We start from the raw sequence: 27,050 nt of genomic DNA, 5'->3' as shown, positions 1-27,050 counted from the left end.
TCTTTCTTTTCTTTTCTTTTTTTTTTTTTTTTTTGTGACAGAGTCTCGCTCTATTGCCCAGGCTGGAGTGCAGTGGTCATTGCACTCCAGTGACACAGCTTGTGGTCAATGGACAGAGTGGTCAGTGCGCTCCAGTGATACTCCAGTGGCAACCTTGACCTCTTGGGCTTACTGCAACCTTGACCTCTTGGGCTCAAATGATTCTCCTGCCTCAGCCTCTGGAGTAGGTAGGACTACAGGCATGTATAACAATGTCCAGCTAGTTTATTATTATTATTATTTATTTATTTATTTATTTTTTTTTAATTAAAAAAGTCTCACCATCTTGCCCATCTGGTCTTGAACTCCTGGGCTCAAAATGGTCCTCCTGTGTAGGCCTCCCAAAGTGCTGGGATTACAGGTGTGAGCCACTACACCCAGTCCTGTCTCATTTTTGATAACCACATATATTTCCTGTGTGGATTTCCCTTAAAGAATTGAGCTTAATAGTGGGTGTTTAGTATATCAAGAGGTGTTCAAAGAAAGACCAGGAACATTTTGACAGTGTTTACCAGCCCCATATGCAGACCCATAGATTTTACTACCATGCCTCGGCTAGGCAATTATCTGGTAGGTGCACTAGTTCACGTGCACAATGATATGTTAAACATTATCCCTGCTCCATTATCCCTGCTAGCAAAAGGCTAGAAACAACCTGTGTCCAATCACAGGAGACACGATAAAGAACAATAACTAGCTGACCATATGCTGGAATTCTGAACAGTGGATACAAGAAATGAGATAAATCTATAGATATTTACATGAAAAATGTGCCAGAATATATTGTAAAGTGAAAAAGGCAAATTACAGAAATGTGTACAGTGGCCGGGCACGGTTGGTCACCCCTATAATCCCAACACTTCGGGGGGCTGAGGTGGGCTGATCACCTGAGGTCAGGAGTTCGAGACTATCCTGACCAACATGGCGAAACCCTGTATCTACTAAAAATATAAAAATTAGCCGGGCATGGTGTTGCATGCCTATAATCCCAGTTACTAGGGAGGCTGAGGCAGGAGAATCACTTGAACCTGGGAGGTGGAGGTTGCAGTGAGCTGAGATCCGGCCACAGCACTCCAGCCTGGGTGACACAGCGAGACTCCGTCTCAAAAAAAAAAAAAAAAAAAACTCTTATATAACAGTTTACCCTCACTCCCTTTTTTTCCAAGACATTCATTTGTCAAAGAAACCATGTTGTTTGTTATCTCTGTAGAATTCTGTGAATCTCTGAAAATGTTATCTGAATGGGAAATTAAATCTTCAGATTGTTATTCACTTTAAGGAAAGATTAAGGGGAATGAATTAGTGATAGATGCATAGAAAATTAAGCAAATGAGGCTGGGCACGGTGGCTCACGCCTGTAATCCCAGCACTTTGGGAGGCCGAGGTGGGTGGATCACCTGAGGTTGGCAGTTCAAGACCAGCCTGACCAACATGGGGAAACCCCGTCTCTACTGAAAAAAAAAATACAAAATTAGCCAGGCATGGTGGCGCATGCCTGTAATCCCAGCTACTCGGGAGGCTGAGGCAAGAGAATCGCTTGAACCCGGAAGGCGGAGGTTGCGGTGAGCCGAGATCGTGCCATTGCACTCCAGCCTGGGCAAAAAGAGGGAAACTCCGTCTCAAAAAAAGAAAAGAAAATTAAGCAAATGAAAAACCAAGCAGTACTTACTGCAGGAGAAACAGAATGTCTGGGGAGGGAATTATTATACTTACAGTACACTTCTTGAATCAGCTTGAATAATTGTTTCACAGTTCTAGTATTGTAAATGCAGAATAATGATATCAAAAAACTACAGAAAAATGTGGAAACTAATAGAAGAGCTACATTTTCATATTATCTTCATAGTAGTCAATAGATTAACCCCCCAAACTGAAAATAATTAACATTAGCAGCATAAATCTGATGTGAAAATAGAATAAATACCAGAAGAAATAACCAGAAGTACCAGAAAGAGTTGAAAATAATTACTTCCAGCAAATGGGAATTGAGAGTGAAAGGGAATGGGGTAAGGATCTGCTGATTTTAAAGTGGCATCAGATTTCACCAAAAAAAAATAACTCTTGGCTGTGGGCGGTGGCTCCTGCCCGTAATCCCAGCACTTTGGGAGGCCAAGGCAGGCAGATGACTTGAGGTCAGGAGTTCTAGACCAGCCTGGCCAACATGGTGAAACCCTGTCTCTACTAAAAATACAAAAATTAGCCAGGCGTGGTGGTGCGCGCCTGTAATCCCGGTTACTGGGTGGCTGAGGCAGGAAAATGGCTTGAACTCAGGAGGCGGAGGTTACAGTGAGCTGAGATCGTGCCACTCCACTCTAGCCTGGGTGAAAGAGAGAGACTGTGTCTCAAAAAACAAACAAAAAAATCTCTTTAAAAAGATCAGGTTTGTTTAGTTGGTGTTGGTGGAAGCTAAAATCTGAGAATGAATAGGTTAAGACTCCAGGAACTCTTCAGGCTGCATTTGGCCAGTTTAGTAAAAGAGTATAACTCCCCTTGCCCTCAGAGTTCAGGACAGTGAGCAGAGCACAGAGAAGGTTTGCCAGCCTGCACTGTGTCCCACCTGTTCTCCCTTTTGTTTATTTGCTCATGCCTGCCAGAGCAACCAGCCTGAACGAAAATGCCAGGCAACTGTCCTGGGCTTTGTCTAAGCAGGAGATTTCATCATCGCCAGCCCCATCTTCTTTGCCTCTTCCTTCCCTCTCTTTCCTTGGGGAGTCACAACTTTCAGCTCTGTTGGTTTGAGGTCAACAGAGATCCAAACTGGAGGGCCTATTTTCATGGACTCAATTAACTCTTAACACAGTAGGGGCTGCCTGGAAGGCCTGGGGTTTCCATCTCCCCCACTTTCCTCTCTCAGGTTCTTCCAGAGGGGAAGGAGGGTGTCATTACTATTAAGAGCACTGGTTCTGGCCGGGGCATAGTGACTCATGCCCGTAATCCTAGTACTTTGGGAGGGTGAGGCAGGCTGATCACCTGAGGCCAAGAGTTTGAGACCAGCCTGGCCAACATGGCGAAACCCTGCCTCTACTAAAAATACAAAAGCAAGACTCTGTCTCCAAACACAGAGCACTAGTTCTAAAGTCAGGCCTCTCCCTTCGTTGCTGTTTACCAAGTTACTGAACGTCTCTGAGCTTCAGCTTGCCAGCTGTATAATGAAAAGCATAACACCTAGGGTTGTCATGAGGACTTAAAAAGAATAATGGTGTGTAGCATAGTTGTTGGCAGACCAAGTGCTTGGTAAACAGGAGATATTGACCACCTCTTGTATACTTGGAGTCATCTTTCACTTATCCCCGCCGTCCCAGAGTCTCCAGAAGGATGCTGGGAGCTCCATCTGGAGCTGAGATACGCTCCATCCACACCTGCCTCTGGTGTTCCCCACTTAAACATTCACCTCCACCCCAGCCAGTCTCCTCTTTCCATAGGATCAGCTTTCGCCTTGCCTCTAGCCAAAGAGATCCTAATCTCTCTTGCATTTGTTTGGAATCTCAGAACCCCTGCCAGTTGGTGGTTTAGAAACGCGATGGGATTGGGACCCCTGGTTCCAAAGAAGGCAGCCAGGAAGCAGCCACATGGCCCTGCATGGACTGGGAGGTCAGGCACTCACACACCCGCCCACCTCAGGAGAAAGTGAGGAAGGGAACCGGGCCAGCTCTGAGCCTGCGGAGGGAATCTCAACATCTCCAAAGGAGGCTCCCAGCGAGTTCACAAGGGGAAGTGAGAGGAAGGATCCAGACTCCTCAGCTTCTGTAGGGGGCCCTAGCACTGCCTTCTGGCCAATACTGCTCACAGGGGAAAAGATACAGGTCCCCCAGAGGAAGTTAGGATGCTGTCAGGAGGGGAAATGGTTATTGCACAACCCTCCAAAATGTCAATTAGCTATATGTAGAATCAGGATCCAGTAAACTGCCTACAAGATTGTAACAACTGGATAAATCTAACAAGATAAACAACAAACAAATGTAGAATCCTGCATTAAGTGTCAATAAACCAGTTGTACATGAAGAGATGGGAACACCTTACTACTAGATCAATTGGGTAACAACATAATGTGGCTGCTAGAAACATTAATTCAGTGTGAGGCCATATGAATGGAGGAGAATCCTGGAAAGGAGAGGTGAAGGTTCAGCTTTACTCCCAACGAGGTTCATTTCCAAGAGTCCTACTTTAAGGGGGGCGTTGTTGAGCTGGTAAGAAGCAAACAGCGAAGAGATCCCACATGGTGAGAACCCAGAATGCTGTCCTGCAAGGAACAGCTGAAAAAGAGTGTTTATTCTGGAGAAAGAAGACTCTAGAGAAATGAGAGATGCCTTTACAATTCTGAAGGGGCTGTCCAACAAGGAAAACAGAGCTGGTCAGGTCATGCGGTGAAATGGGTAAGGCCTGCACTCTCTCCCAGAGTCAAACAGCTGAATGCAGGCCCCACCATTTACCAGCCATTAGGGATGGAATACTCTTCAAACCGCAACATGTCAGACGACACGACTGGGGGCTAAGTATTGCTTTTCTGTGAGAGCTAGAGGTAGGAAGCCTTTGGGAGGGGGATGTCAGCTCAGCCGTAGGAAGAACTTTTTCTTTTTCTTTTTTAAGTTAAATTTAATATTTTATTTGATACAGGGTCTCTTTTTGTCACCCAGGCTGGAGTGCAGTGGTGCGACCTTGGCTCACTGCAACCTCTGGCTCCTGGACTGAAGTGATCCTCCCACGTAACCCTCCTGAGTAGCTGGGACCCAGGTGCGCACCACCACACTTGGCTAATTTTTTTTTTTTTTTTTTTTGGTAGAGATGGGGTTTTGCCATGTTGCCCAGGCTGGTCTCGAACTCCTGGGTTCAAGCAGTCCTCCAGCCTTGGCCTCCCAAAGTGCTGGGAATATAGGCATGAGCCATTACACAGGCCAAATTTTCTTCTTTCTTTCTTTCTGTCTGTCTCTCTCTCTCTTTCCCTCCCTCCGTCTCTCTCTCTCTCTTTCTCTTTCTTTTCTTTTTTTTTTTTTTTTTTTTTGTGACAGAGTCTCGCTCTATTGCCCAGGCTGGAGTGCAGTGGTCATTGCACTCCAGTGACACAGCTTGTGGTCAATGGACAGAGTGGTCAGTGCGCTCCAGTGATACTCCAGTGGCAACCTTGACCTCTTGGGCTTACTGCAACCTTGACCTCTTGGGCTCAAATGATTCTCCTGCCTCAGCCTCTGGAGTAGGTAGGACTACAGGCATGTATAACAATGTCCAGCTAGTTTATTATTATTATTATTTATTTATTTATTTATTTTTTTTTAATTAAAAAAGTCTCACCATCTTGCCCATCTGGTCTTGAACTCCTGGGCTCAAAATGGTCCTCCTGTGTAGGCCTCCCAAAGTGCTGGGATTACAGGTGTGAGCCACTACACCCAGTCCTGTCTCATTTTTGATAACCACATATATTTCCTGTGTGGATTTCCCTTAAAGAATTGAGCTTAATAGTGGGTGTTTAGTATATCAAGAGGTGTTCAAAGAAAGACCAGGAACATTTTGACAGTGTTTACCAGCCCCATATGCAGACCCATAGATTTTACTACCATGCCTCGGCTAGGCAATTATCTGGTAGGTGCACTAGTTCACGTGCACAATGATATGTTAAACATTATCCCTGCTCCATTATCCCTGCTAGCAAAAGGCTAGAAACAACCTGTGTCCAATCACAGGAGACACGATAAAGAACAATAACTAGCTGACCATATGCTGGAATTCTGAACAGTGGATACAAGAAATGAGATAAATCTATAGATATTTACATGAAAAATGTGCCAGAATATATTGTAAAGTGAAAAAGGCAAATTACAGAAATGTGTACAGTGGCCGGGCACGGTTGGTCACCCCTATAATCCCAACACTTCGGGGGGCTGAGGTGGGCTGATCACCTGAGGTCAGGAGTTCGAGACTATCCTGACCAACATGGCGAAACCCTGTATCTACTAAAAATATAAAAATTAGCCGGGCATGGTGTTGCATGCCTATAATCCCAGTTACTAGGGAGGCTGAGGCAGGAGAATCACTTGAACCTGGGAGGTGGAGGTTGCAGTGAGCCGAGATCACCATGCCACTGCACTCCAGCCTGGGCAACAGAGCAAGACTCCGTCTCAAAAAAAAAAAAAGTGTACAGTATGACGTCATTTCTATTTAACATATACATGTAATTGTGCATTGAAAATAATCTGAAGGATACATACCAAGCTGTAGGTAGGATTTACCTAAAAGGATATAGGGATACAAAGAGGAAGTGAGCTCCCCGTCCCATGAGGTATGCAAGCAGAGGCTAGGTGCCCCGTTTTCAGGGATGCTGCGGAAGGCATTTCCACATTCCTCAGAGATGACTTCGGTTCCACTCAGCCCTGAGAATCCCTGAGCGAGAGGAAGTCAGGGTTGGGAGAAGAGTCCACCCCTAAGGGGAAAGAGTTAAGCAGGGCTGCGCTCCTGTGGGCGGGCTCGCGATCTGCAGCGCCGGGCTCTGTTAGCCGAGTCTGAGCATCTCGGAGGATGCGGCGCGGCGAGCGGCTGCAGGGACGCGCGCAAGGTGAACGCGGGGGCTGCGGCGCGCAGGTGAGGAGCTGGCCCAGGGAGGGGGCGATGGCGGGTCCCCGGCGGGGAGCGTGGCCTGCTGCCCCAGTCGCGGGCGCAGGCGACAAGGCCTGCACGGCGCCCACCCCCATCCAGCACACTGCGGAGCCAGGGAGAGCGGAGACGGAGGAGGAGAAGGAGGAGGAGGAGAGGTAACCCGAGATGGACCAGCTCCGAGGCTGCCCTGCAGCGGCCTCGCCCTGCCCCCAGGCCGGCCTCTCCCCAGTCCCTGCGACAGAGAGATCCGCCACCCCCCACAGCCTCTCCAGCAGTGGGAGCCCAGGGCTGGGCAAGCCCCGGCCTTGTCCGCAGGTGCCCACATCTCTTGGGTTGGCGGTGGTAGGCAGATGGCATGTTTATCTTTGGAGGCCCCATTCAGCCGTCCAAAGGCAAAGCTTTTTGGACCTCATGTGGAAGATGAGCCTCCTGGGGTTTCACAACCCCAATTGTGTCCACTCAGCTGTGTGACCTTGGGGGAGTTGCTCACCCTCTCTGAACCCCCGTTTCTTCTTGTGAAATGGCTAGTCCCACACCTTGTATTGGGAGGGCGGAATGACATGTTGCTAAGCTAGCACAGGAGCCTAACTGGGGAAGAACTAAATACAGGAGCACTGTTTTTAGCCAGTACCTGTGTTAGGGGCCTCTCAGTGCACCCCTACTCTCAACCCTGGAGCTAAGCCCTGTCTCTGGGCCTCCAGCACCTATCCTAGACCAGGAGCAGCCCATGGGGCTCCGTGAATGTTTGAGAAATGAACTAACAAGGCTTTAAGACAGAGTCTAAACTCGAGTTTGGAGGATGGGACTCAGAGGTCTTTGAACCCCTTGAAATTGTCCACAACTTTTGGTGAGCCTGGATCTTTTCCCCAGGAGAGCATCAGGGATTTTCAGTGGCTTCTTAAGGTGTCTGTGAGCCACCACGGGTTAAAAGCCTGGAAGCTCTGGGGACAGCTGCTCCCCAGAGAGGAAAAGAGCAGGGCCTCTGCCCCTAAACACACCCAGGCTTCAGCTCTCGCACCCTCCATGTACCCTCTCCTGGTGGTGCCTCCCTGGCCCACCGACAGGCTCTTGGGAACAGGAACTTTTAGGGGATATCCACCTGGGGCCAGGTATATACTGGAGGCTGCAGGTTTGAAATAAGAGATTATTACAGAATCAGACCAGGGTGACAAGTGCCCAGGAAGGTGAGGGAAGGAAGGCGGAAAGAGGCATGTCTAAGCTGAAACAAGCCACCATCCTATCTTACTTCTATGTTTACACTGGTGTCTAGTTACCTGTCTTTTTTTTTTTTTTTTTTTTTTTTTGAGATGGAGTCTCGCTCTGTCGCGCAGGTTGGAGTGCAGTGGTGCAATCTTGGCTCACTGCAACCTCCATCTTCTGGCTTTCAAGTGATTCTCCTGCCTCAGCCTTCCACGCAGCTGGGATTACAGGCACACACCACCATGCCTGGCTAATTTTTGTATTTTTAGTAGTGATGGGTTTTCACCATGTTGGATAGCCTGGTCTCGAACTTCTGACCTCAAGTGATCCACCCACCTAGGCCTCCCAAAGTGCTGGGATTACAGGTGTGAGCCACAGCACCTGGCCTCTCTCCGTTTTTTAAAACACGAATAAGGCTTTGTCATCTCCGTGCTTTCCATCCCCACTAGCTGCCTGTGACATGTGGAATAAAATTCAGGTGCCGCGTCGTGGCCTACAAGACACCTGTGACCTCACCTCCGCCTTCCTGATTTTCATTTCCTGTGCTCCAGCCGCACTTGCGTTCTTTTTTTTTTAGACAGAGTCTGACTCTGTCGCCCAGGCTGGAGTGCAATGGTGCAATCTCAGCTCACTGCAAGCTCTGCCTCCCGGGTTCAAGCGATTCTCCTGCCTCAGCCTCCCGAGTAGCTGGGATTACAGACACCCACCACCATGCTTGGCTAATTTTTGTATTTTTAGTACAGATGGGGTTTTGCCATGTTGGCCAGGCTGGTCTCAAACTCTTGGCCTCAAACAGTGTACCAGCCTCAGCCTCCCAAAGTGCTGGGATTACAGGACTGAGTCATTGCGCCCAGCCCACACTCCTATTCTTATTTCTTGAACTCACCCAGCTCATTCCTGCCTCAGAGCCTCTGTACTTGCTGTTCCCTCTGCTAAATGCCTTTTCCCCAAACCTTCAAAGAGCTGACTCTTTCTTATTCAGCATTTAGCTTAAATGTCACCTCAGAGAGGACATTCTGGTACCCCCTGTGTAAATGGCCTCTCATCCATCTCTTAGCCCTCTTTTATTTTCTTCATAGCTCGTCTTATTTAAAAGTATGTATCATCTGTCTCTCCCCTAGAATGCCATTCGCGAGGGCAGTCTCATCAGTCTTTTCACTGCTCTATCATCAGGGCCTGGCACATGGTGTGTGTGCAAATTATTTGTTGAAATAGTTAAGGGGAATGGAGAGACAGAAAGCTTTCTGGACAGAGGGAAAAGTGAAAGGGTTCTAATGCATTTCAAGCGTCAGGTATGAACCTCGCTCATATGTGTTTGGTTATTTAAGTCTTATAAGAGCCGCCTCAAGTTAGACAGGCTTATTATCCCCCATTTTACTGATGGGGAAACTACGATGCAGAGAGGTCAAATGACTCCCCCAGGAAATGAAGATGCTGGGATTCAAACTCAGGCCCCTCCCCAAAGGCAGGTGCATATTCCTCTCCTCTCCCTCTCCATCTCTCTCATTTTTGAAGTGGGCTTTAGGAATAACATTTCAGGCTGGGCGCAGTGGCTCATGCCTGTAATCCCAGCACTTTAGGGGGCCAAGATGGGCAGATCACCTGAGGTCAGGAGTTCAAGACTAGCCTGGCCAACATGGTGAAACCCCATCTCTTAAAAATATAAAAATTAGCCAGGTGTGGTGGCACATGTCTGTAACCCCAGCTACTCAGGAGGCTGAGGCAGGAGAATCACTTGAACCCTGGAGGCGGAGGTTGCAGCAGTGAGCCAAGATCACGCCACTGTACTCCAGCCTGAGCATCAGAGTGAGACTATGTCTCAAAAAAAAAAAAAAAAAAAAACAGGATTTCAGCAAGTGAAGGAGAAGGGAGAGAGCATTTCCGCAGAAGCAAAGGCATGGGAGTCACACAGTCCAGTGGATGTTGGAGGACAGATGAACAGCGTGTGGTGGCCAGGGTCTTGGAAGGCCAGGAGAGGAGCTTATGTTCTTTCCTGAGGGAAATGGGGAGCTACTGAAGGTTTTAAAGCAGGCAAGTGCCACATCCAGCAGTTTTAAAAGCAGAGAAGCTGCTGCCTTACATTGTTTTTCTTTCCTGCCAGCCCCTTGAGGAAGGCATGGGGGCCCCCAGCCCTCACATGTCATTCCCCCTGTTTTTTTTTTTTAGGCTCATCCAGTGAGGACTGGAAGGTGGGGGCTTTAGGCCCAGGCATCGGAGTAGACCATGGCCTCCAGCCCATGGGGCTGTGTATGTGGCTTTCTGCTGTTGTTGCTGCTGCCACTCCTGGGGACTGGCCCTGCCCTGGGGAGGGGCTTTCCCAGGCCACTTGAAAACTCCAAAACCCCTATGATTCCTGGAGCCCACCCTAAGGGCTCTTTGGGCTCAGAGCCCCACTCGTTTGACATCTTCCCGGACAACCTCAGAGCTGAGAGTCACAGGAACTCTGATGTCCGCCATGCCCCTGCTGACGAGATGCCTGAGAAGCCTGTAGCCTCTCCCCTTGGCCCAGCCCTGTACGGGCCCAAAGCAGCCCAAGGGGCTCAGAGAGAACGACCCCCAGTTACTGATGACCTTCAGATGGCTCGAGGACAAAGCTCCCACGGCTGGACAGGACCTCTGGATTCACAAGAGCTTCTAGAGCAAGAAGCAGTGGCTCCGCACCCAGTGGGCCACCCTCATCTCACTTTCATCCCCACAACTCCCAGACTTCAACTCAGGGTAGCCACAGTTCCTCCCTCCCTGCAGCATGGAGGCCAACAGGGACAGCAGCCACCTAGAGATAAGGGTCTGAAGGCCAAAACCAAGAGCAGGGTCCCACCCACTTCTCCCTCAGACTACCAGGGCCCACCCCACACCCTTGTTCCCCACTCAGGTACTGTCAAGAGGCCAGTCCTGGAAGGACAGGGTGGGTTTGAGGAACACTTCCAGGAGGCAGCTCAAGGCCCCCTCTTCACCCAGCAGGATCCAGCAGCCTCTGATGTTGGCTCAGTACCCCCAGTTGAGGTGGTGTACTCTCAGGAGCCAGGGGCCCAGCCAGACTTGGCATTGGCCAGAAGCCTTCCTCCTGCTGAGGAGCTGCCGGTCGAGACCCCCAAGAGGGCTGGAGCTGAGGTGTCCTGGGAAGTCAGCTCCCCAAGTCCGCTGCCCAAGCAGGTTGACCTCTCTGATGCTAAGGATTCACCAGGACCCCAGCCCATGGATCTGCCTGCCTCAGAGGCTCCTGATGGGCCGTCCAAGCCAGGTTGGTATCAGTGAGCGTGCTGAGTGATGTTCCGGGACAGCTGGATGCCTCAATTCTGTTTGACCCTGGGTCCCTCTAGGTCTCATTTTCCTCTCTGTGGCAAATGAAGGTGATTGTGACTCAATCCTGAGGGATTAGGAGCACCATAGGAGGGTCAGGTAACTACTGCTTAGTTATAGTCAGATGACTACTTTGTCATTTCAGAGACAGCAGCAATGAATGGAGCAGACCCCATCTCCCCCCAGCGGGTGAGAGGAGCCGTGGAGGCCCCAGGCACCCCCAAGCCCCTCATCCCTGGTCCCTCAGACCCTGGCCCAGCTGCAAACCGAACAGAGAGCCCCATGGGGGCCCTGCAGCCAGGTGAGGGCATGGCTGGGGTGTGGGGAGAGGGAGTGCTCTGTCCAGTAACTGAGAACCTCTGTTGGGGGTGTGTGAGGGGTGGAGGGCAGGGAATGAATGGAGACAATCACCTGCTTAAAGGAGTTGCCCAGGGCCTCCTTCAAACAACCTAGAATAATAAATTCATACTCACTGGGAAATCTGGGAGAAGTCATTTGCCCTTTTGGGGCTAGAATGTTCTAATATGTAACATGGATATGTTTTAGAACAACAACAAAAAAATACAAAAATTAGCTAGATGTGGTTGTGCGTGCCTGTAGTCCCAGCTATTCTGGAGGTTGAGGTGGGAGATCACTTGACCTGGAGGTCAAGGCTGCAGTGAGCCCTCATTGCACCACTGCACACCAGCCTGGATGACAGAGTGAGAACCTGTCTCAAAGAAAAAAAACAAAAAAGAAAGAAAGAAAGAAAATTTCAGTGTCCAAGCCACGTTCCAAGAAATTCTTATTCCTTGGCCTCCAGGCGATTCTAATATGCAGCCCATGTGTCGAACTGCTGGGGTACTACCTCCCTGATAGTACCCTTAATAAAAACGATAGGTGACATCCATTTAGCACTTACTGGCTGTTGGGCAGCATGCTATACATTCCATCTTCTTCATAACCCAATGAGGCAGGTGCTGTTATCTCCATTTTGCAGATTTGCTTGGAAAAGTTAAATGACTTGCCAACCACACTAGAGGGTGATGGAAAATCAAAAGCACTTTTCAAAAGGCGATTTTAATATTGTTATCATTGCAGATGACGCCGAGGAGTGGCCGGGGCGCCCCCAAAGCCATCCCCCAGCACCCCCAGTCCAGGCCCCCTCGACGTCACGCCGGGGCCTCATTCGAGTCACCACGCAGCGAGCCCTGGGCCAGCCTCCCCCTCCGGAGCCCTCAGCCAGCTCCATGGCTTCAGCCCCAGCCTCCAGCCCCCCAGCCAATGCCACTGCACCCCCGCTACGCTGGGGCCCCCTGCGGCGGGTCCTGAGCTTCTCCTGGGAGCTGCACGTCTACGGGGTAGGGGTGCTCTTTCTGCTGCCCGCGTTGTTGGCGCTGGCTGCGCTGGCAGCCGCCCCAGCAGGGCCCCGGCTGGCATTGGTGGCCGCGGTGCTGGTGCTCGTGGCTTCGGGGCTGCGATCCGCGTACATGCTTACAGACCCTTATGGCTCGCAGGCGCGGCTGGGCGTTCGCGGGGGCTTGGTGCTCTACAACCTGCCCTTCCCCTTGCTGCTCACGGCGCTGGCGGCCCTGACTCTGCTCGGCCTGGGCGCGGGGCTGCCGCCACTGCTGCAAAACCCACTCCTGCTGGGAGCAGTGGCGTTGGTGCATGGTGTGGGGTTGCTCGCGACAGACCTGCTGTCCACATGGTCTGTGCTCAACCTCCTGACGCAAGGCTTGTCGTGCGCCTGGGGCGCGGCCGTGGCTCTAGGCACACTCTGCCTGTGCCGTCGCCGCCTGCTGGACGGCCCACGGGGCTGGGATGCCAGCCCGGGCCCTCGGCTGTTGGCCGTGGCGGGCGCGCTGGGGCTGCTGGCCAGCGGCTTGCAGCTGGCGGCTGCGCTCTGGCTGTACCCGGGCCCAGGTCGCGTGGGCCGCTTCTCGTGGGCCTGGTGGGGTGTCCACTTCTGGCTGCGCCTCCTGGAGCTGACATGGGCGCTCGCCCTGGCGCTGGCCGCGGTGGCTGCCGCGAGACCCAGGCCGCCCACGGAGCACGCTTGCTGGGCTAAGCTGATGCGTCTGGCGTGCCCGGCGCCGTCGGGCAAGAGCGAGGTGCCGGAGCGACCCAATAACTGCTATGCGCGGCCCAGCAGCGTTGGTGCAGGCAGCTTGGACATCAGCAAGAGCCTCATCCGCAACCCGGCGGAGAGTGGGCAGCTGGCCAGGCCCAGTTCAGGCGCCTGGGGCTCGGCTGCGTCGCTGGGTCGCGGACCCCAGGGTGGCCCAGGACTGTCCCGCAACGGTGTGGGACCGGCGCCATCGCTGAGCGAGCTGGATCTGCGGCCGCCATCGCCCATCAACCTGAGCCGTAGCATCGACGCCGCGCTCTTCCGCGAGCACCTGGTGCGAGACAGTGTGTTCAAGCGCTGCGGCCTCCGCGGCGTGGCCTCCCCGCCGCCTGGAGGCGCTCTGCGGCCGCGTCGGGGCAGCCATCCCAAAGCCGAGCTCGACGACGCTGGCTCCTCGCTCCTCCGCGGCCGCTGCAGGTCGCTGAGCGACGTGCGCGTGCGCGGGCCGGTCCCACAACACTTAGTGGAAGAGCCCGACGGGGCAGCCGCGGCGGCTTCTGGCAGCTCCCTGGACAGCTTCTCCAGGGGCTCACTCAAGATCAGTTGGAACCCCTGGCGCCACGGGCTGTCATCAGTGGACAGTCTGCCCCTAGATGAGTTGCCCAGCACAGTACACCTACTGCCTGCCCCGACCCCAGCCCCTGACTCTACCGCTGCTCGGCCGGGGAACGGCCAGGGAGAGGTCCAGCCGCGCGGCAAGCCTGGGGAATCCCGCAGCGCCTCCAGTGATACCATCGAGCTTTGAGGAGCGGTCCTGACGCAGGGCTAGGACCCTGGCCGATGCCCACATGGCATGGCCGACTGGGACAGTTGAGCCTTTAAAAAAATGGGCATCCTGGCCGGGCGCGGTGGCTCACGCCTGTTATCCCAGCACTTTGGGAGGCCAAGGTGGGCGGATCACGAGGTCACGAGTTCGAGACCAGCCTCTTAGTGTCGAACATAGTGAAACCCTCGTCTCTACTAAAAATACAAAAAAAATAGCCAGGTGGCACACGCCTGTAGTCCCAGCTACTTGGGAGGCTGAGGCGGGAGAACTGCTTGAACGGGAAGATGGAGGTTGCAGTGAGCTGAGACCACGCCATTGCACTCCAGCCTGGGTGACAGAGTGAGACTCCGTCTCAAAAAAAAAAAAAAAAAGACATCCCCAGGCCTCCACCTGACGACAGCCCCCCGGGGGACAGCCAGGTTTGAACTCACCCCACCCCACACCCTGTTTTTTGCTTTTAATATTTCTGGTTTTTTTCAGCCGGTATTTTGCACAGAGGCCATGTCTTATGCGGAATACAGGGTGGGTATGCATGGATTTGGGCATGAAGAACAGGGAGCAGGTGCCCCAGACTCCCTAACATGGAGCGATAAGCCTCGCTTGTCTAGATTGTCCTCTTTGTGCCAAAGAAATAAACCCTTAGGACTTGGCTCATGCTTCCCACTGGCCATGCCAGGATCCTGTATTCATAGGAGGAAGGAGAGACTGGAGGCCCTGCCTCCCAGTCATTCTAAGTCCTGTGTATTGGACAGAGGGGAGGACTTCGAGGAAAGGTTGCTTGAGGCTTGGAGGCCCTGGTCATAATGGCGACCACACTTATTGAACATCTCTTGTGTACTGTCCAGGTCTTCACATTTATCACCTAATTCTCATGTTAAGTCTTGAGTGGAAAGCATTATGAAGCCCATTTGAGGAAAGAGAAGAGTGAAGTTCAGAGGCAAAAGTCATCTGTCCAGGGTCCTTTGCCAAATGACAGCTGGCATAGAACCATCCTAAGGCTGGTTCCTCTACCCTCCTTCTAACAGCACTTCAGGGGCAACCTTCTCCTCTATCTTTTCTCCACTCACCATCAGGGAATCCCTCAATTTCCCAGAATTCTAGGAAATTTCCCTAAGGTGGGGGTGGTGGAACAGGTAGTAAGACTGAAGCCTTTTAACTTTCCAAGACCTTTCTTTATTTCCTGAGATGAATAAATAAATGGCAATGAGGGGTGGGGATGTGGTGAACACAGAACGAGCTGGCAGCATGCAGCTGGCAGGAGGGGGCTGTGACAGCCTCACCACTGTGAGGACCCCCTCATCCTGAGCAGGGGCCAAAGCTCACTAGCAGCCACCATTAAGGAAAAACTTCTGAAATTCACACGTTGTGAAGCCTGCCAGTCCCTGCCAGGTGAAGAAGTCATGGTATCCACCTTTAGGGCTACTTTTTACCCTAGGGGCCTTGTCTGTCCAGACCTGGGTACCTGGGCTGCTCTGTAAGGCAGGTAGGGTTGCTTACCCCACTCTCAAAAATAAACCAAGCTGTCCTGAGTGTCCAGCAGGAGGGCAGCCCAAGCTCTGGGGGCAGCGTAGGTGGGAGGAGATCCTACAAGTGGTGGCCGAGATTATCTGCCCTTGATGAAGCCCTCCAGCACACGGTCACTGCGCTCTGACAACCAGTAGCCAGTCATGGCCGCCACAGCCCCAATGAAAATGGCAGTGAACACCAAGTCACCCTTAGCAGCCAGTGTGGCCAGGGCGCAGATGATGACACCAAAGAACATCTGCTGCAGCACCACCAACTCATCCTCTGTCATCTCTGAGAAGAAACCCGCCGACTCTGCAGAGGAGCGAGAGATGCAGCCTGGTACTCGTATCCCTGTTCCTGGCAGTTCTTGGAGCCTCCCCAGAACTCCCATGCACCTGATCATCATGGCCACCAGGCCTGCCCAGCAAGCCAGGCACACAACATTTACTGCTCAGAACCACTCTGCAAGAGGCAGTTACCATCCCTGTCTCACTAAATGGGAAAGTGAGGCTCAGAGAGATAAAGGGGTTAGACTGGCCAAGGCCATGTGGTAGACAAGTTGGGGGCAGAGCACTTATTACATGTATGAGTCTCGTTCCACGGTCAGACTGTCTGGATTGGGATCCCAGCTCTGCAACTTGCTTGCCATATAGCCCTGGGAAGTAGCTTCATCTCTCTGCATCTTAGTTTTTACATAGTTAGAATGGGGATGAGAACCCGACCTCCAGCGTCGGGCTGTTTTAGGGGTTAAATAAGTTAAGATGAGGAATGCACCTACAACAGCATCTCACACAGTAATTGCTGGGGAAATGGTCCCTGCCATCATTGTTGTGATTACCCTGCATCTCACCACACCCCCGGCCTAGGACAGCTCTCAGCAGGCCAGGGCAAACACTGGTCCCATTGGATACATGAGGAAACAGGTTAGGGAGGCAGACTGATTTGATGCCAAGTCTGATTCCCTTTGTACCCTGGAAAGTGTAAGGCTGCTGAAAGCCAACCTGGAGATCAGACGTACAGTCTGGTCTCAGTGCAGCCTCCAGGGGGCTGGGTGGCAGTAGGGGTGGGGCAGGACTTGAGCTGCCACTGCTACCTGGGGAAGGGGCTTGCCTGCCCTCTCTCTGAATGAGGACCTCCCCTCTCCCACCCCAGGGCTCACCTGGGATCTGCTCCTTCACACAGATGCCTTCCATCTGCTTGTAGCCCTCGGCACAGATGCAGCGATAACCGCCCTCGGTGTTTTCACACTGCTCATTCTCTCCTGGACACACCTCTGTCTCACACTCATCCACGTCTTGGGGGAAGGGAGGGGTCAGAGTCCTGCTAGGGCCCTCCACCCAGCACCTCGACTCCATCTTGTCCATCTCTCAACACTACCCTCTGCCCTTGCAGAGGCAACATTCCACCCTTCGTCCCCATATTCCAGCCCCTTCACCATTCATGCTGGGTGAGGCACTCCCAGGTGCCTGTGTCCCATCAGCAGGAGACTCACCGAGACACTTGGAGCCCACCTGCTGGTAGCCAGGGCTACACTTCTTACAGCGACCTGGCCCTGCCCCCATGCAGCCTAGGCAGGCCTTGGCACAGTCTGGAGAGAGGAGAGAGATGAGGGTGAGATGTGCTTCTAGGCCCAGGAGAGCCATGCTCCAGAAGAGAAGGCCTGGGGGTGCTCTGAAGCCTGAGAAGGGGAAGGTTTGGAGGGACAGGTGTGGAGCAGCTCCTCCTCCCCTCCTCACATCCCCACTGCAGAAGCAGACACTGACCTCGACACTCATAGGAGCCCTCAGTGTTCACGCAGAATTGGTCGGCTCCACAGTTGGCTCCCTCTGTGCCACACTCATCAATGTCTGCAGAGAGGTGAGCAGGGTGAGAATTCTGATCCCTATTTAGTAGGGAAGCTGAGGCCAGAGCCATTGGGGAATGGTCTTGCCTGGGATTAAATGGTATGGCAAGCTTTCTACCAACACCAGAAGCAGACGTGCAGCTGGACTTCAGGCTGCCCAGCCAGAGACCATATTTTCCAACCTGTCTTGAAGCTAAGTGTGTCCCTGTGATTGAGTTGTGGCCAACAGGATGTAAAAAGGAGTGCTGAGCTCCACTGTTAGCTTAGTCTTAAAACAATGCTTGGACTCCTCAATGCACTTTCTTTCCCTTCTCCCTTCCTGAGTGCTGGGACATGGGACATGGAGAAGCCCAGGACTCAGCTTCCACCATGCAGACAATGCCCAAGGGGATGATTGTGCAGGAAGTTACAGGAATGATCTGGGTACTGGAATGACTGTGACTAGCAGAGCTCCCCTGCCAGCCTGGACTACTCACTTTGGGACTGTAATATGAGGAAAAAAAATAAACCTCTACCCTCAAGATTCTTTTTTTTTTCTTTTGAGATGGAGTTTCGCTCTTGTCACCTACGCTAGAGTGCAATGGTGTGATCTCGGCTCACTGTAACCTCTGCCTCTTGGGTTCAAGCAATTCTCCTGCCTCTGCCTCCCGAGTAGCTGCGTTTACAGGCACCTGCCACCACGGCTCGCTAATTTTTGTATTTTTAGTAGAGACTGGCTGGTCAGGTCTTAGTAGAGAATGGCCAGGCTGGTCTTGAACTCCTGATCTCAGGTGATCCACCCCACTTCGGCCTCCCAAAGTACTGAGATTAGAGGTGTGAGTGAGCCACCATGCCCGGCCAACCTGTATATTCCTTAAGCACAGTCTTCTGAGGATTTTTGTTATAACAGCTTAGCCTCTACTCTAGTCTAAGTAAGTGGCTAGGCTGGGACCAGACCAAGTCTTGAACTCAGGTTTCCTGACCCCAAGTTCAGGGTCCTCATTCTCCTGGCCAACCCTTCCTCAATTTTTTTTTTTTTTTTTGAAACGGAGTTTTGCTCCGTTGCGCAGGCTGGAGTGCAGTGGCACGATCTTGGCTCACTGCAAGCTCCGCCTCCCAGGTTCATGCTATTCTTCTGCCTCAGCCTCCCGAGTAGCTAATTTTTTTTATTTTTAGTAGAGACAGGGTTTCACCGCATTAGCTAGGATGGTCTCGATCTCCTGACTTCGTGATCTGCCCTCTTTGGCCTCCCAAAGTGCTGGGATTACAGGCGTGAACCACCGTGCCTAGCCCCTGCCTCAATTTTTAAGACTTGGCCAAAGTAGCACCTCCTCCAAGAAGCCTTTCCTGATTTCCCATCACCACTTCCACTGAACTAGATCAGAGGCATCTCTCACTGTACACAGGGACTATACTACACAGTACCTGTGTACTGGACTGTAAGTATCTGGTTACTTGTCTGCTTTCCCAGACAGGTTGAGATCTCCATGAAGGTAGGGCCTAGGCTAGTTTAGCCCAGGCTTGTGTTGAGAGAATGAAGGACCAAGCCCAGGCCCTTGCCCATCTTCCCCAGACCTAGCTAGAGCCCCACTTACCTACACATTTGAGGTGGTGCAGGGCCCAGCCCTTCTTGCATTGCAAACAGTTTGATTCCTCAGGTCCTGAGCATCGGGCACAGGGGCCAAAACAAGCTGGGTGGAATGGGAGCAGCATGAGGATGGGCAGGCAGGTACCCCATCTGCCCCTGCCCAGTGCCACACCTTTTGGCTACCTACCCGAACATACCAGATGGCTGGCGTTGCGTTCTGCCTCGAAGTAGCCAAGGCCACACTGGCCGCAGGCCTCACCCCCGTAGCCGGCTTGGCAGTCACACTGCCCGCTGCCCCCTCGTGTCCCTTCCCCTTCACACTGCCCGTAGCCACCACAGGGCCTCTCTGTGCCCCCAGGACAGGCTGTGGGAAGACACCGAACCAGGTGAGGTCGTCTATACAACCTTGATATACAAGAGAATATTTTCTGCTCTGCATATCAGTAACATTTTTGGAGAAGAAAATTAATTTTAGTGACATAATATTTTGTCATAAAAGTGAAATTTACTTAACCAATTTCCTCTTGTGGAACAATCAGATTTTACAAACCTTTTATTTATTTATTTATTTATTTATTTATTTATTTTTAGTGACAGGGTCTTGCTCTGTTTCCCAGGCAATGACATGATCATAGCTCACTGCAGCCTCGAACTCGTGGGCTCAAGCAATCCTCCCACCTCAGCCTAGGGGGACTACAGGCTGCACTACCATGCCCCACTTTCTTTTTTCTTTTTTTTTTTTTAAGAGACAGGGTCTTGCTATGTTACCCAGGCTGGTCTCTCAAACTCCTGGCCTCAAGTGATCCTCCTGCCTCAGCTTCCCAAAGTGCTGGGTTTACAGGCACGAGCCACTGCGCTCAGCCTTGTTTTGTTTTTGAGACAGAATCTCGCTCTGTCGCCCAGGCTGGAGTGTTGTGGCGTGATCTTGGCTCACTGCAAGCTCCGCCTCCCGGGTTCATGCCACTCTCCTGCCTAAGCCTCCCAAGATGCTGGGACTACAGGCGCCCGCCACCACACCCGGCTTATTGTTTTGTATTTTTTAGTAGAGACAGGGTTTCACCGTGTTAGCTAGGATGGTTTCGATCTCCTGACCTCATGATCCGCCTGCCTCCGCCTCCCAAAGTGCTGGGATTACAGGCTTCAGCCACTGCGCCCGGCCAATATTTTCTTTTACAAAGACTGAATTTGCCATCTTTGCAGCTATCTCTTTATCTGTAGCTTCAGGAAAGACTGTTCTAAAAGAGGCTGGTAGTAAGTTTGGCTCTTGTGCCAGGACTGTGTGTAAGGATAGATGGTGACCATGGGGGCTCCAGGGCAATACCTGCCCCTCCCTTTATCTGTAGCTTCAGGAAAGACTGTTCTAAAAGAGGCTGGTAGTAAGTTTGGCTCTTGTGCCAGGACTGTGTGTAAGGATAGATGGTGACCATGGGGGCTCCAGGGCAATACCTGCCCCTCCCTTTATCTGTAGCTTCAGGAAAGACTGTTCTAAAAGAGGCTGGTAGTAAGTTTGGCTCTTGTGCCAGGACTGTGTGTAAGGATAGATGGTGACCATGGGGGCTCCAGGGCAACACCTGCCCCTCCCCAGGAAGATACCATAGTCCAATCTGGCATGGGAAATGAAGGGGCTGGGGGGGTCTATCATTTCTTTAATACATGATGATAACCACACTGCATCTGACTCAGTGTAGCCCCTGTACTTTCTCCAAGCCTTTCCCCACTGATTTGCCCATCTCCCCAGCCCTGTGAGGCGGGCAAGAACTGAGGTCCAGAGAAGTTATCTGAGTAGCCTGAGTTCACACAGCTAGCTAGGGACAGAGCCAGGACTGGATACCTGGACTCGGCGGTCCCCTCCCATCCCCAAGAGCAACTTAAAAACTCACGAAGGCAGGAAGGCCCAAAGGTGCCTGCGGGGCAGCAGAGCTTCAGGGAATCTGAGCACAGCCACTGGAACAGGTCCGGGGCCTCCTGCTGCCTGAAGCAGGGGCAGGGTGGAGGGAAGTGGGGAGGAGGCGCTGAGATAGTGTCAGAAGTGCTGTTCCCATTCCCCCACGCCTGAATCTGTGATTCAACCCAGCTTGGACGTAAGACCCAAAAGGCCATCTGACCAATGCCCTTTCCCCATTTGGCAGAGAGGTAAACTGAGGCTCAAAGTGGCGCACAAGTCCCCCTGCAAGTCCTTAGCAGATCTGGGTTTGGAAGGAGCAGAACCAGGACATGGCCCCCACCATGCACCCCCCTTCTTCTTGGCCAAGTCAAGGCCTTATCACCAGGCCCCACCTGTTACCCACTCCCAGGGAAGGCCCCCTTGCCACTCACTTGTGAAACCACCAGCTCTCCACCAGCTCCTCACTCAGCTCCAGCAGGCGGTGGCACTCGAAGTCCGACTTGCTGCACACACCCTCCAGCACCTCTACCAGGCGGGTCTCACTGACCGGACAGGGCAGGGCTGGTGGGAAACACGCCCCATCCGCCCACCACCCTCCTCAGGTCTCTCTCTACCCTTCCTCGTGCCGTGACAATATGAAAGGAGAGGCCATGAGGTACAACAGAAGGGATCATGGTTCTGGGAAGCAGACGGACCTGGGTTCAAATCTAGTGGTAGGACCTTGGGCAAGTCACTTTACCTCTTTGAACCTCTTTGTTTTTTCATCTGTAAAATGGGGACAATGATACCTTCCCTGCAGGTTTGTTGTAACATACATTAGTTCCTGCATCTAAGCAATGGAATATAATACCCTTGCTGGGTAGATATAGCTAAAAATACATCCCATAACAAGTGTTGGCAGGGATGTGGAGAAATTAGAATCCTCCCACACTGCAGGTGGGAATAAAAAATGGCATCACCACTGTGGAAAAGCAGTTCTCAATAAGTTAAACATGGAATCGCCATAGAACCTGCCAATTCCACTACTGGATATAGACCCAAAAGAATGGAAAACAGGTGTTCAAATGAAAACGTGTACACAATGTTCATAGCACCACTACTCACAACAGCCAAAAGGCAGAAACAATGCAGATGTCCATCAACTGATGCATGGATAAACAAAATGTGGTACAGCCAAACGAGAATATTATTCAGCCATAAAAAGGAATAAGTATTGATATATGCTACAGTATGGGTGAATCTTGAAAACATTATGCTAAGTGAAACTAGCCAGACACAAAAGGCCACATATTTTATGATTCCAATGAAATCAGCAAATCCATAATTTCTGCTTGACTAACACAAATTAGTGATTGCCAAGAGCCAGAGGAAGGGGAGAATGGGGAGTGGCTGTGTAACAGGTATAGGATTTTTTGGGGGGTAATGAAAATGTTCTGGAACTACATAGTGGTGATGGTTGCACAACATTGTAAATGTTATTAAATGTCCTTAATGGGAAATTTTTATGTGTATTTTACCACAATTAAAAAAATATATATATATATATATTTGATGCCTTATATCCTGTATTTAAAGGGTCTTACACAGTGCCTGGCATATAGGAAGTGATTTTAAAAAGCAAGTAACGCAGGAGCCATTACAAAGCTGGAAGTGCCTCTGGGGTTGTCTTAGCCAATGCCCTCATTCCTGAATTATTCGAGGAAACTCATGCCCGGCAAAGGAAAAGAGAAAATGACCAATGTTACATAATAACAAAACCTTTATTTCTAGTGGGCATCCCAGTTAAGCCCTTTCCACACTCCTATGAAATAGGCAAACCAGGTATTAATATCCCCATTTTACAGGCGAAGAAACTGTGGCTCTGAGAGGTTAAGAACCGACAACCGGGTCTAACTCTGAGCCTTTGCTGACTTCTCTTCCATTTGACTTTGAAAAGCTGGAGGGCTCAGGACTCAGGGCTCAGGGCTCCGCTTTCTGTATCCTTCCCATGCCTTTCTTTACATACTGACTATATAATGGCTTTCTGTATTATACATACTGACTATATAATGGCTCTCCTCATAATGACTTTCTTTACATACTGACTACATAATGACGACTCTCAGATTCCTGTTTCCAATTCCTACTCTTTTCTGAATTCCAGATATGGATGGAGTCTACCTGGATGTCTAATGGACATTTCATTTCAGCCCAATACGTTCAAAAAACACCACATCCCACCCCTCCCCTAAACCTTCTCAGTTTCCCATCTCACCATCTTAGAAAACAGCTGCACTATTCACCCAGTTGCTCAGGCCCAAAAATCTAGTAAGCATCTTTTATTCTACTGTTTCTCTATACCCATAATGAATCTATCACCAGGTCCTATTGTTCTCTCTGCAAAATATACCCAGACTGTGACCCCTTCACCATGCCCTTCACTAGATACACTAGCTCATATTGCCTTCATACCTAGATGATGCACTTGCCTCCCAAACTGGTCTCCCTGCTTCCTCCACCCTTGCCCCTTACAGTCTGTTTGCTACATAGCAGTGTGAGTAATCTTCAAAGGTATAAAGAAGACAGTATCACTTTTTCTGCTCATAATCTTCCAAGAGCTTCCCATTACACTCTGAAAAAAAATCTAAACTCTTTTCTGTAGCCTTTGAGGCCTAAGCCTCCGCCTTCACCTTCTACCACTCTCCCCTTTGCTCACTCCACTCCAGCCACTTCTTGAATACACCAAGCTCAGTCCCATCGTCTGCCCAATTTCCTTCCTGTCACATAGCTCGCTTCTTCACGTCAGGTCTCTCTGTTCAAATGCCACATCTTGAACACGCTGCCTCCCACCATCCTGCAGTCTACCGTGCTTCACTGTTTGTTCTTTTATCTGACATAATATTATTCACTTACTTATTCATTGCTTGTCTTCTCTACTAGAATGTGAGCTCCAGGAAGGTGGGATTTTGCTTGCCTTGTTTACTGCTACACTATAGATGTTTAGTGCTATTTGTTGAATGAATAAGTGCTCCCCAAGAGTTCCTAGCCCTCCACCAGTAGAGCAGAGATTTGGCAGGGAGGGGAATATACACCCATTCCCCCAGCAGCCCCTTACCTGTCTTTGTATTTGGACAACTTCTCTTCCTCCCAGGCAGTGTTTCCACCTCCAAAGTTGTCCCGGATGGTTCTCTCCAGGCCCTGGAAACAGAAAATTAATAATAGCTAAGTACAGTGCCTGGCACATGCTAGCACTTCACTGTTCTACTGACCAGGAGACTGAGGCACAGAAAGGCAACCTGCCTAGGGCCATACAACTAGTAAGAGACCAAGATGAAACTTGAATCCACGCAGATTTGCATCCCAGAGTTCCCCACTCTAAATCGCTGTGTTCCCCTCCAAAGAGGCTGCCGGTGCACCCACCTTGTTGAAGCTGTCAACCAGTCCCCGGCAGGTATGACACGGATGGGGCTGAGGCGGGGGAGAAGACTGGGGAGATGGAGAGGGCTGGAGCCAGATGGGGCCTGGGAGGCTGAGGAAGAGGCTCAGGCCCCAGAGCACAGCTGGGACCAGGCCCTTCGGGAGCCATGGGGCCATCTTTACCCAGGCCGGGGACCTGCAGATAGAGGGCGTGGAGAGGCTTCACTGAAGGAGTCAGGCCCCACGCGAGAAAGAAAAAGGTCTGTTCTGAGGTGCCGTGGCGTTGGGATCTGAGTTATTACAAGCAAAAGAGGCCAAACTGGGTACTGCAGGGGCTGTGGGGATGGGTGGGGAAAGGCGCATAAGATGCAATTCCCGAAGAGAAATAAGTTATCCCCGTTAGCATGGGGTGGGGAGAGGAAAGTGGCCTCGCTCCTTGGCAAGGGGGCAGAAGTCAGCCTCTTGTTTGAGGGTCTGATAAAGGCTATTAGGGGCCGGATCCGCAGAATCAGGGAGAAGAGATCAGATTCCAAGTACTGAAGGAGAGGAGGCCAGAGGGGTTGTTTTGGGGGAGGTGTCCGGAACCCCGGGCTTTGGGGGAGGAGCCCGGATCCGGATATGAAGGGAAGGGGTCAGATTCAGGGCCTCGCAGAAGGGCAAAGGCACGGCCCACGAGCCGGCAGAGAAGGATCCAGACCCTCGTAGGCCACGGAGGAGGAAGAACCGACCGCCCCAGCTCACGGGCGCCGTGAGCCGTCACCTCACCGCGTAGCTGCCACAGCCTGCGTAAAACGTACAACCCCCACCCGCGCTGCAGTCCCGGGGGCGGAGCGTGCCGCCCAGCCAATGGCGACGGGCCATGTGCCATTACGTCACCCCATGCCAGCCAACCACAGGCGGTACCGAGCTGCACCTGTCCGGGCTTTAAAGGGCCGCGGGGCTAGGGGACGACGTTTGCCAGCCCAGCCGCGGAGACGGAGACGCGTGTGGGCCACATGGGTAGAAAAACAGCGTTGCCTTTATTCAAGTCCCGTCCCCCGCCCCAGGCCCCACCCCGCGTCCAGGCGCGGGAGTCCCCGGGGGATGGAAGTAGCTATCCAGGGCTGGCTGAAGGGCCCGGGACACTTGCTCCGCCCTCTCTTGGAGCCGCCTGGGACGCGGGGTGCGGGGCTGCTGCAGGGCCCCTAGGAAGTCCGGCAGTTGGGAAGGCAGTGAGAAGACGGGCACGGTGCGGAAAAGGGCGGGTACGGAGTCTGGGTGGAGCAGCCTGTCGAAGCAGGCCCCCACGTATCGGCCGGGCGCCTGGCCCTGCAAGAAGTCGGGCAGCACGCAGCTGAGCGAGGCACGGAAGGCGTCGTGCGGGCCGTGCGCCCCGGGCGCGGACACCCCGTCCTGTAGCCACTCACTGCACAGCGCCACCGCCCCGGGCGAGAAGAGCAGGACCACCACGCCGCCCTCCTGCAGGGTCTGGCGCCGCTGCGCGTGGAACCAGGCCACGGGCCCCTGCGCGCTCATTTCACGACGGCTCCACAGGTCTACGGCCACGCGCAGCGGCAGCTGGCACAGCGCCGACGCCAGGGCGCCCACCAGGCGCTCGAAGCCCGAGTCATCGGCTGAGTAGAGGAGCAGAGCAGCGCGGCCCCTGGCGGCCGCTGCCGGAGAAAACAGATGGGGAGGGAAGAGGTGAGCTGGCACAGGCCTGGCCCCCCGGGGGCGGCCCCCCGCCCAGCGCGTGCTCCCACTCACCCCCCGAGCGGACGTCCTGTTTCAAGAGCCTCAGCCACCCTGTTAGGGGAGAGGGGCGGAGGCAGCCTGTGAGCTCGGCCGCCACCTTCCCTCGGAGAACTCCCACAGCCACTCTGGTCCTGCCCCTGGGGAATGGGGAGCCGGGAAGCGCTCACCTTTCGCGTGATCCTTTTTGAGAAGGAGGATGAGGGAAAGCGCAGCGGCAAAGAGTAGGCAGGCCAGCCACAAGAGGGCCCAGCGCTTGTGGATGTCTGGGAGACCCAGGGAAGAAGAGTTAGAAACTTACACTCACCTCCCACAGAGGAGAAAAACTGAGACTTAAAAGAAATGATTTGACCGCCGCGCGCGGTGGGTCACGCCTGTAATCCCAGCACTTTGGGAGGCCAAGGCGGGCGGATCACGAGGTCAGGAGTTCAAGACCAGCCTGGCCAACATGGTGAAACCCCGTCTCTACTAAAGATACAAAAAATTAGCCGGGTGTGGTGGCGCACGCTTGTAATCCCAGCTACTCGGGAGGCTGAGGCAGGAGAATCGCTTGAACTCGGGAGGCAGAGGTTGCAGTGAGCAGAGATCGTGCCATTGCACTCTAGCCTGGCCGACAGGTTGAGAATCCTCTCAAAAAAAAAAAAAAAAAAATGATTTGTCCGAAGTCCACAGCACAGTGTCAGAGCCAGTGGATGAATATATAGCTCCATCTGTTTAGGGGTCTTTGAATAAGTAATGTCACCTTCTGCCTCAGTTTTCTCCTCTGTAAAATTGTAGCTACGTCACAGGGTTGGTATGAGGACTAAATATATTAATATATATAAAGCACTTAACACAATATCGAGCATCTTAAGTGCTAAAATGTCAGCTCGTATTATTCTCCCCTAAGATAGGGTTGCTGGGCCCTTGATCTTGCTGTCCTGGGTGTCTGCAACTATCTGGTGTCCCTGCCCTGTCTTTTTTTTGCCTCCAATCGATTCCTTCAATTAATTCATGCCAGCCTCAGAAATCTTTTAAAAATGTAAATTTGGGCCGGGCGTGGTGGCTCATGACTATAATCCCAGCACTTTGGGAGGCCGAGGCGGGCGGATCACGAGGTCAGGAGTTCAGGACCAGCCTGGC

General features: G+C 52.1%; 3 protein-coding genes and 1 long non-coding RNA gene across 10 annotated transcripts in view; 1 reads left to right on the top strand and 3 right to left on the bottom strand.

The window, feature by feature from the left end:
* Window positions 1-4,039: 4,039 nt before the first annotated feature.
* Window positions 4,040-12,802, bottom strand: LOC105519069. Its single transcript, XR_001002922.1, has 4 exons — window positions 12,602-12,802; window positions 12,026-12,139; window positions 11,719-11,833; window positions 4,040-4,223 (listed from the first exon to the last, which is right to left on the bottom strand). It is a non-coding gene; the product is annotated as an uncharacterized LOC105519069 (long non-coding RNA).
* PRRT3 (proline-rich transmembrane protein 3) lies at window positions 6,512-14,650 on the top strand. Of its 2 annotated transcripts, none has more exons than XM_011952261.1 (4): window positions 6,512-6,609; window positions 9,991-11,065; window positions 11,270-11,425; window positions 12,205-14,650. In XM_011952261.1, exons 2-4 carry the CDS (start codon window positions 10,048-10,050, stop codon window positions 13,977-13,979), a joined length of 2,949 nt encoding a protein of 982 aa, XP_011807651.1. In that variant the 5' UTR covers window positions 6,512-6,609; window positions 9,991-10,047; the 3' UTR covers window positions 13,980-14,650. The 2 variants fall into 2 exon arrangements, with proteins under 2 accessions (XP_011807651.1, XP_011807652.1); XM_011952262.1 differs by having other exon boundaries at window positions 6,577-6,779.
* A 146-nt stretch (window positions 14,651-14,796) lies between these two features.
* CRELD1 (cysteine-rich with EGF-like domains 1) lies at window positions 14,797-24,990 on the bottom strand. The gene is made up of 11 exons (XM_011952263.1): window positions 24,895-24,990; window positions 24,201-24,393; window positions 23,896-23,978; window positions 21,233-21,343; window positions 20,797-20,888; window positions 19,104-19,280; window positions 18,924-19,019; window positions 17,270-17,353; window positions 16,999-17,094; window positions 16,666-16,800; window positions 14,797-15,818 (listed from the first exon to the last, which is right to left on the bottom strand). Exons 2-11 carry the CDS (start codon window positions 24,372-24,374, stop codon window positions 15,604-15,606), a joined length of 1,263 nt encoding a protein of 420 aa, XP_011807653.1. The 5' UTR covers window positions 24,375-24,393; window positions 24,895-24,990; the 3' UTR covers window positions 14,797-15,603.
* Window positions 24,991-25,193: 203 nt separating this feature from the next.
* IL17RC (interleukin 17 receptor C) overlaps window positions 25,194-27,050 on the bottom strand; it is a 15,841-nt gene continuing 13,984 nt past the window's right edge. For 4 of the 6 annotated variants that reach the window (XM_011952265.1, XM_011952267.1, XM_011952269.1 and 1 more), the window contains 3 exons: window positions 26,099-26,194; window positions 25,944-25,982; window positions 25,194-25,849 (listed from right to left, as the gene is read on the bottom strand). In XM_011952265.1, coding sequence (XP_011807655.1) covers window positions 25,221-25,849; window positions 25,944-25,982; window positions 26,099-26,194 — 764 coding nt within the window. In that variant the 3' untranslated portion in view covers window positions 25,194-25,220. The remainder of the gene's footprint in view (window positions 25,850-25,943; window positions 25,983-26,098; window positions 26,195-27,050) is intronic. The other 2 variants (XM_011952266.1, XM_011952268.1) reach the window with 1 other exon arrangement.

The sequence above is a fragment of the Colobus angolensis genome, unplaced genomic scaffold (genome assembly GCF_000951035.1).
Source record: "Colobus angolensis palliatus isolate OR3802 unplaced genomic scaffold, Cang.pa_1.0 Scaffold34, whole genome shotgun sequence".
Lineage (NCBI taxonomy): Eukaryota > Metazoa > Chordata > Mammalia > Primates > Cercopithecidae > Colobus > Colobus angolensis.
This window is presented reverse-complemented; position numbering and strand designations above follow the sequence as displayed.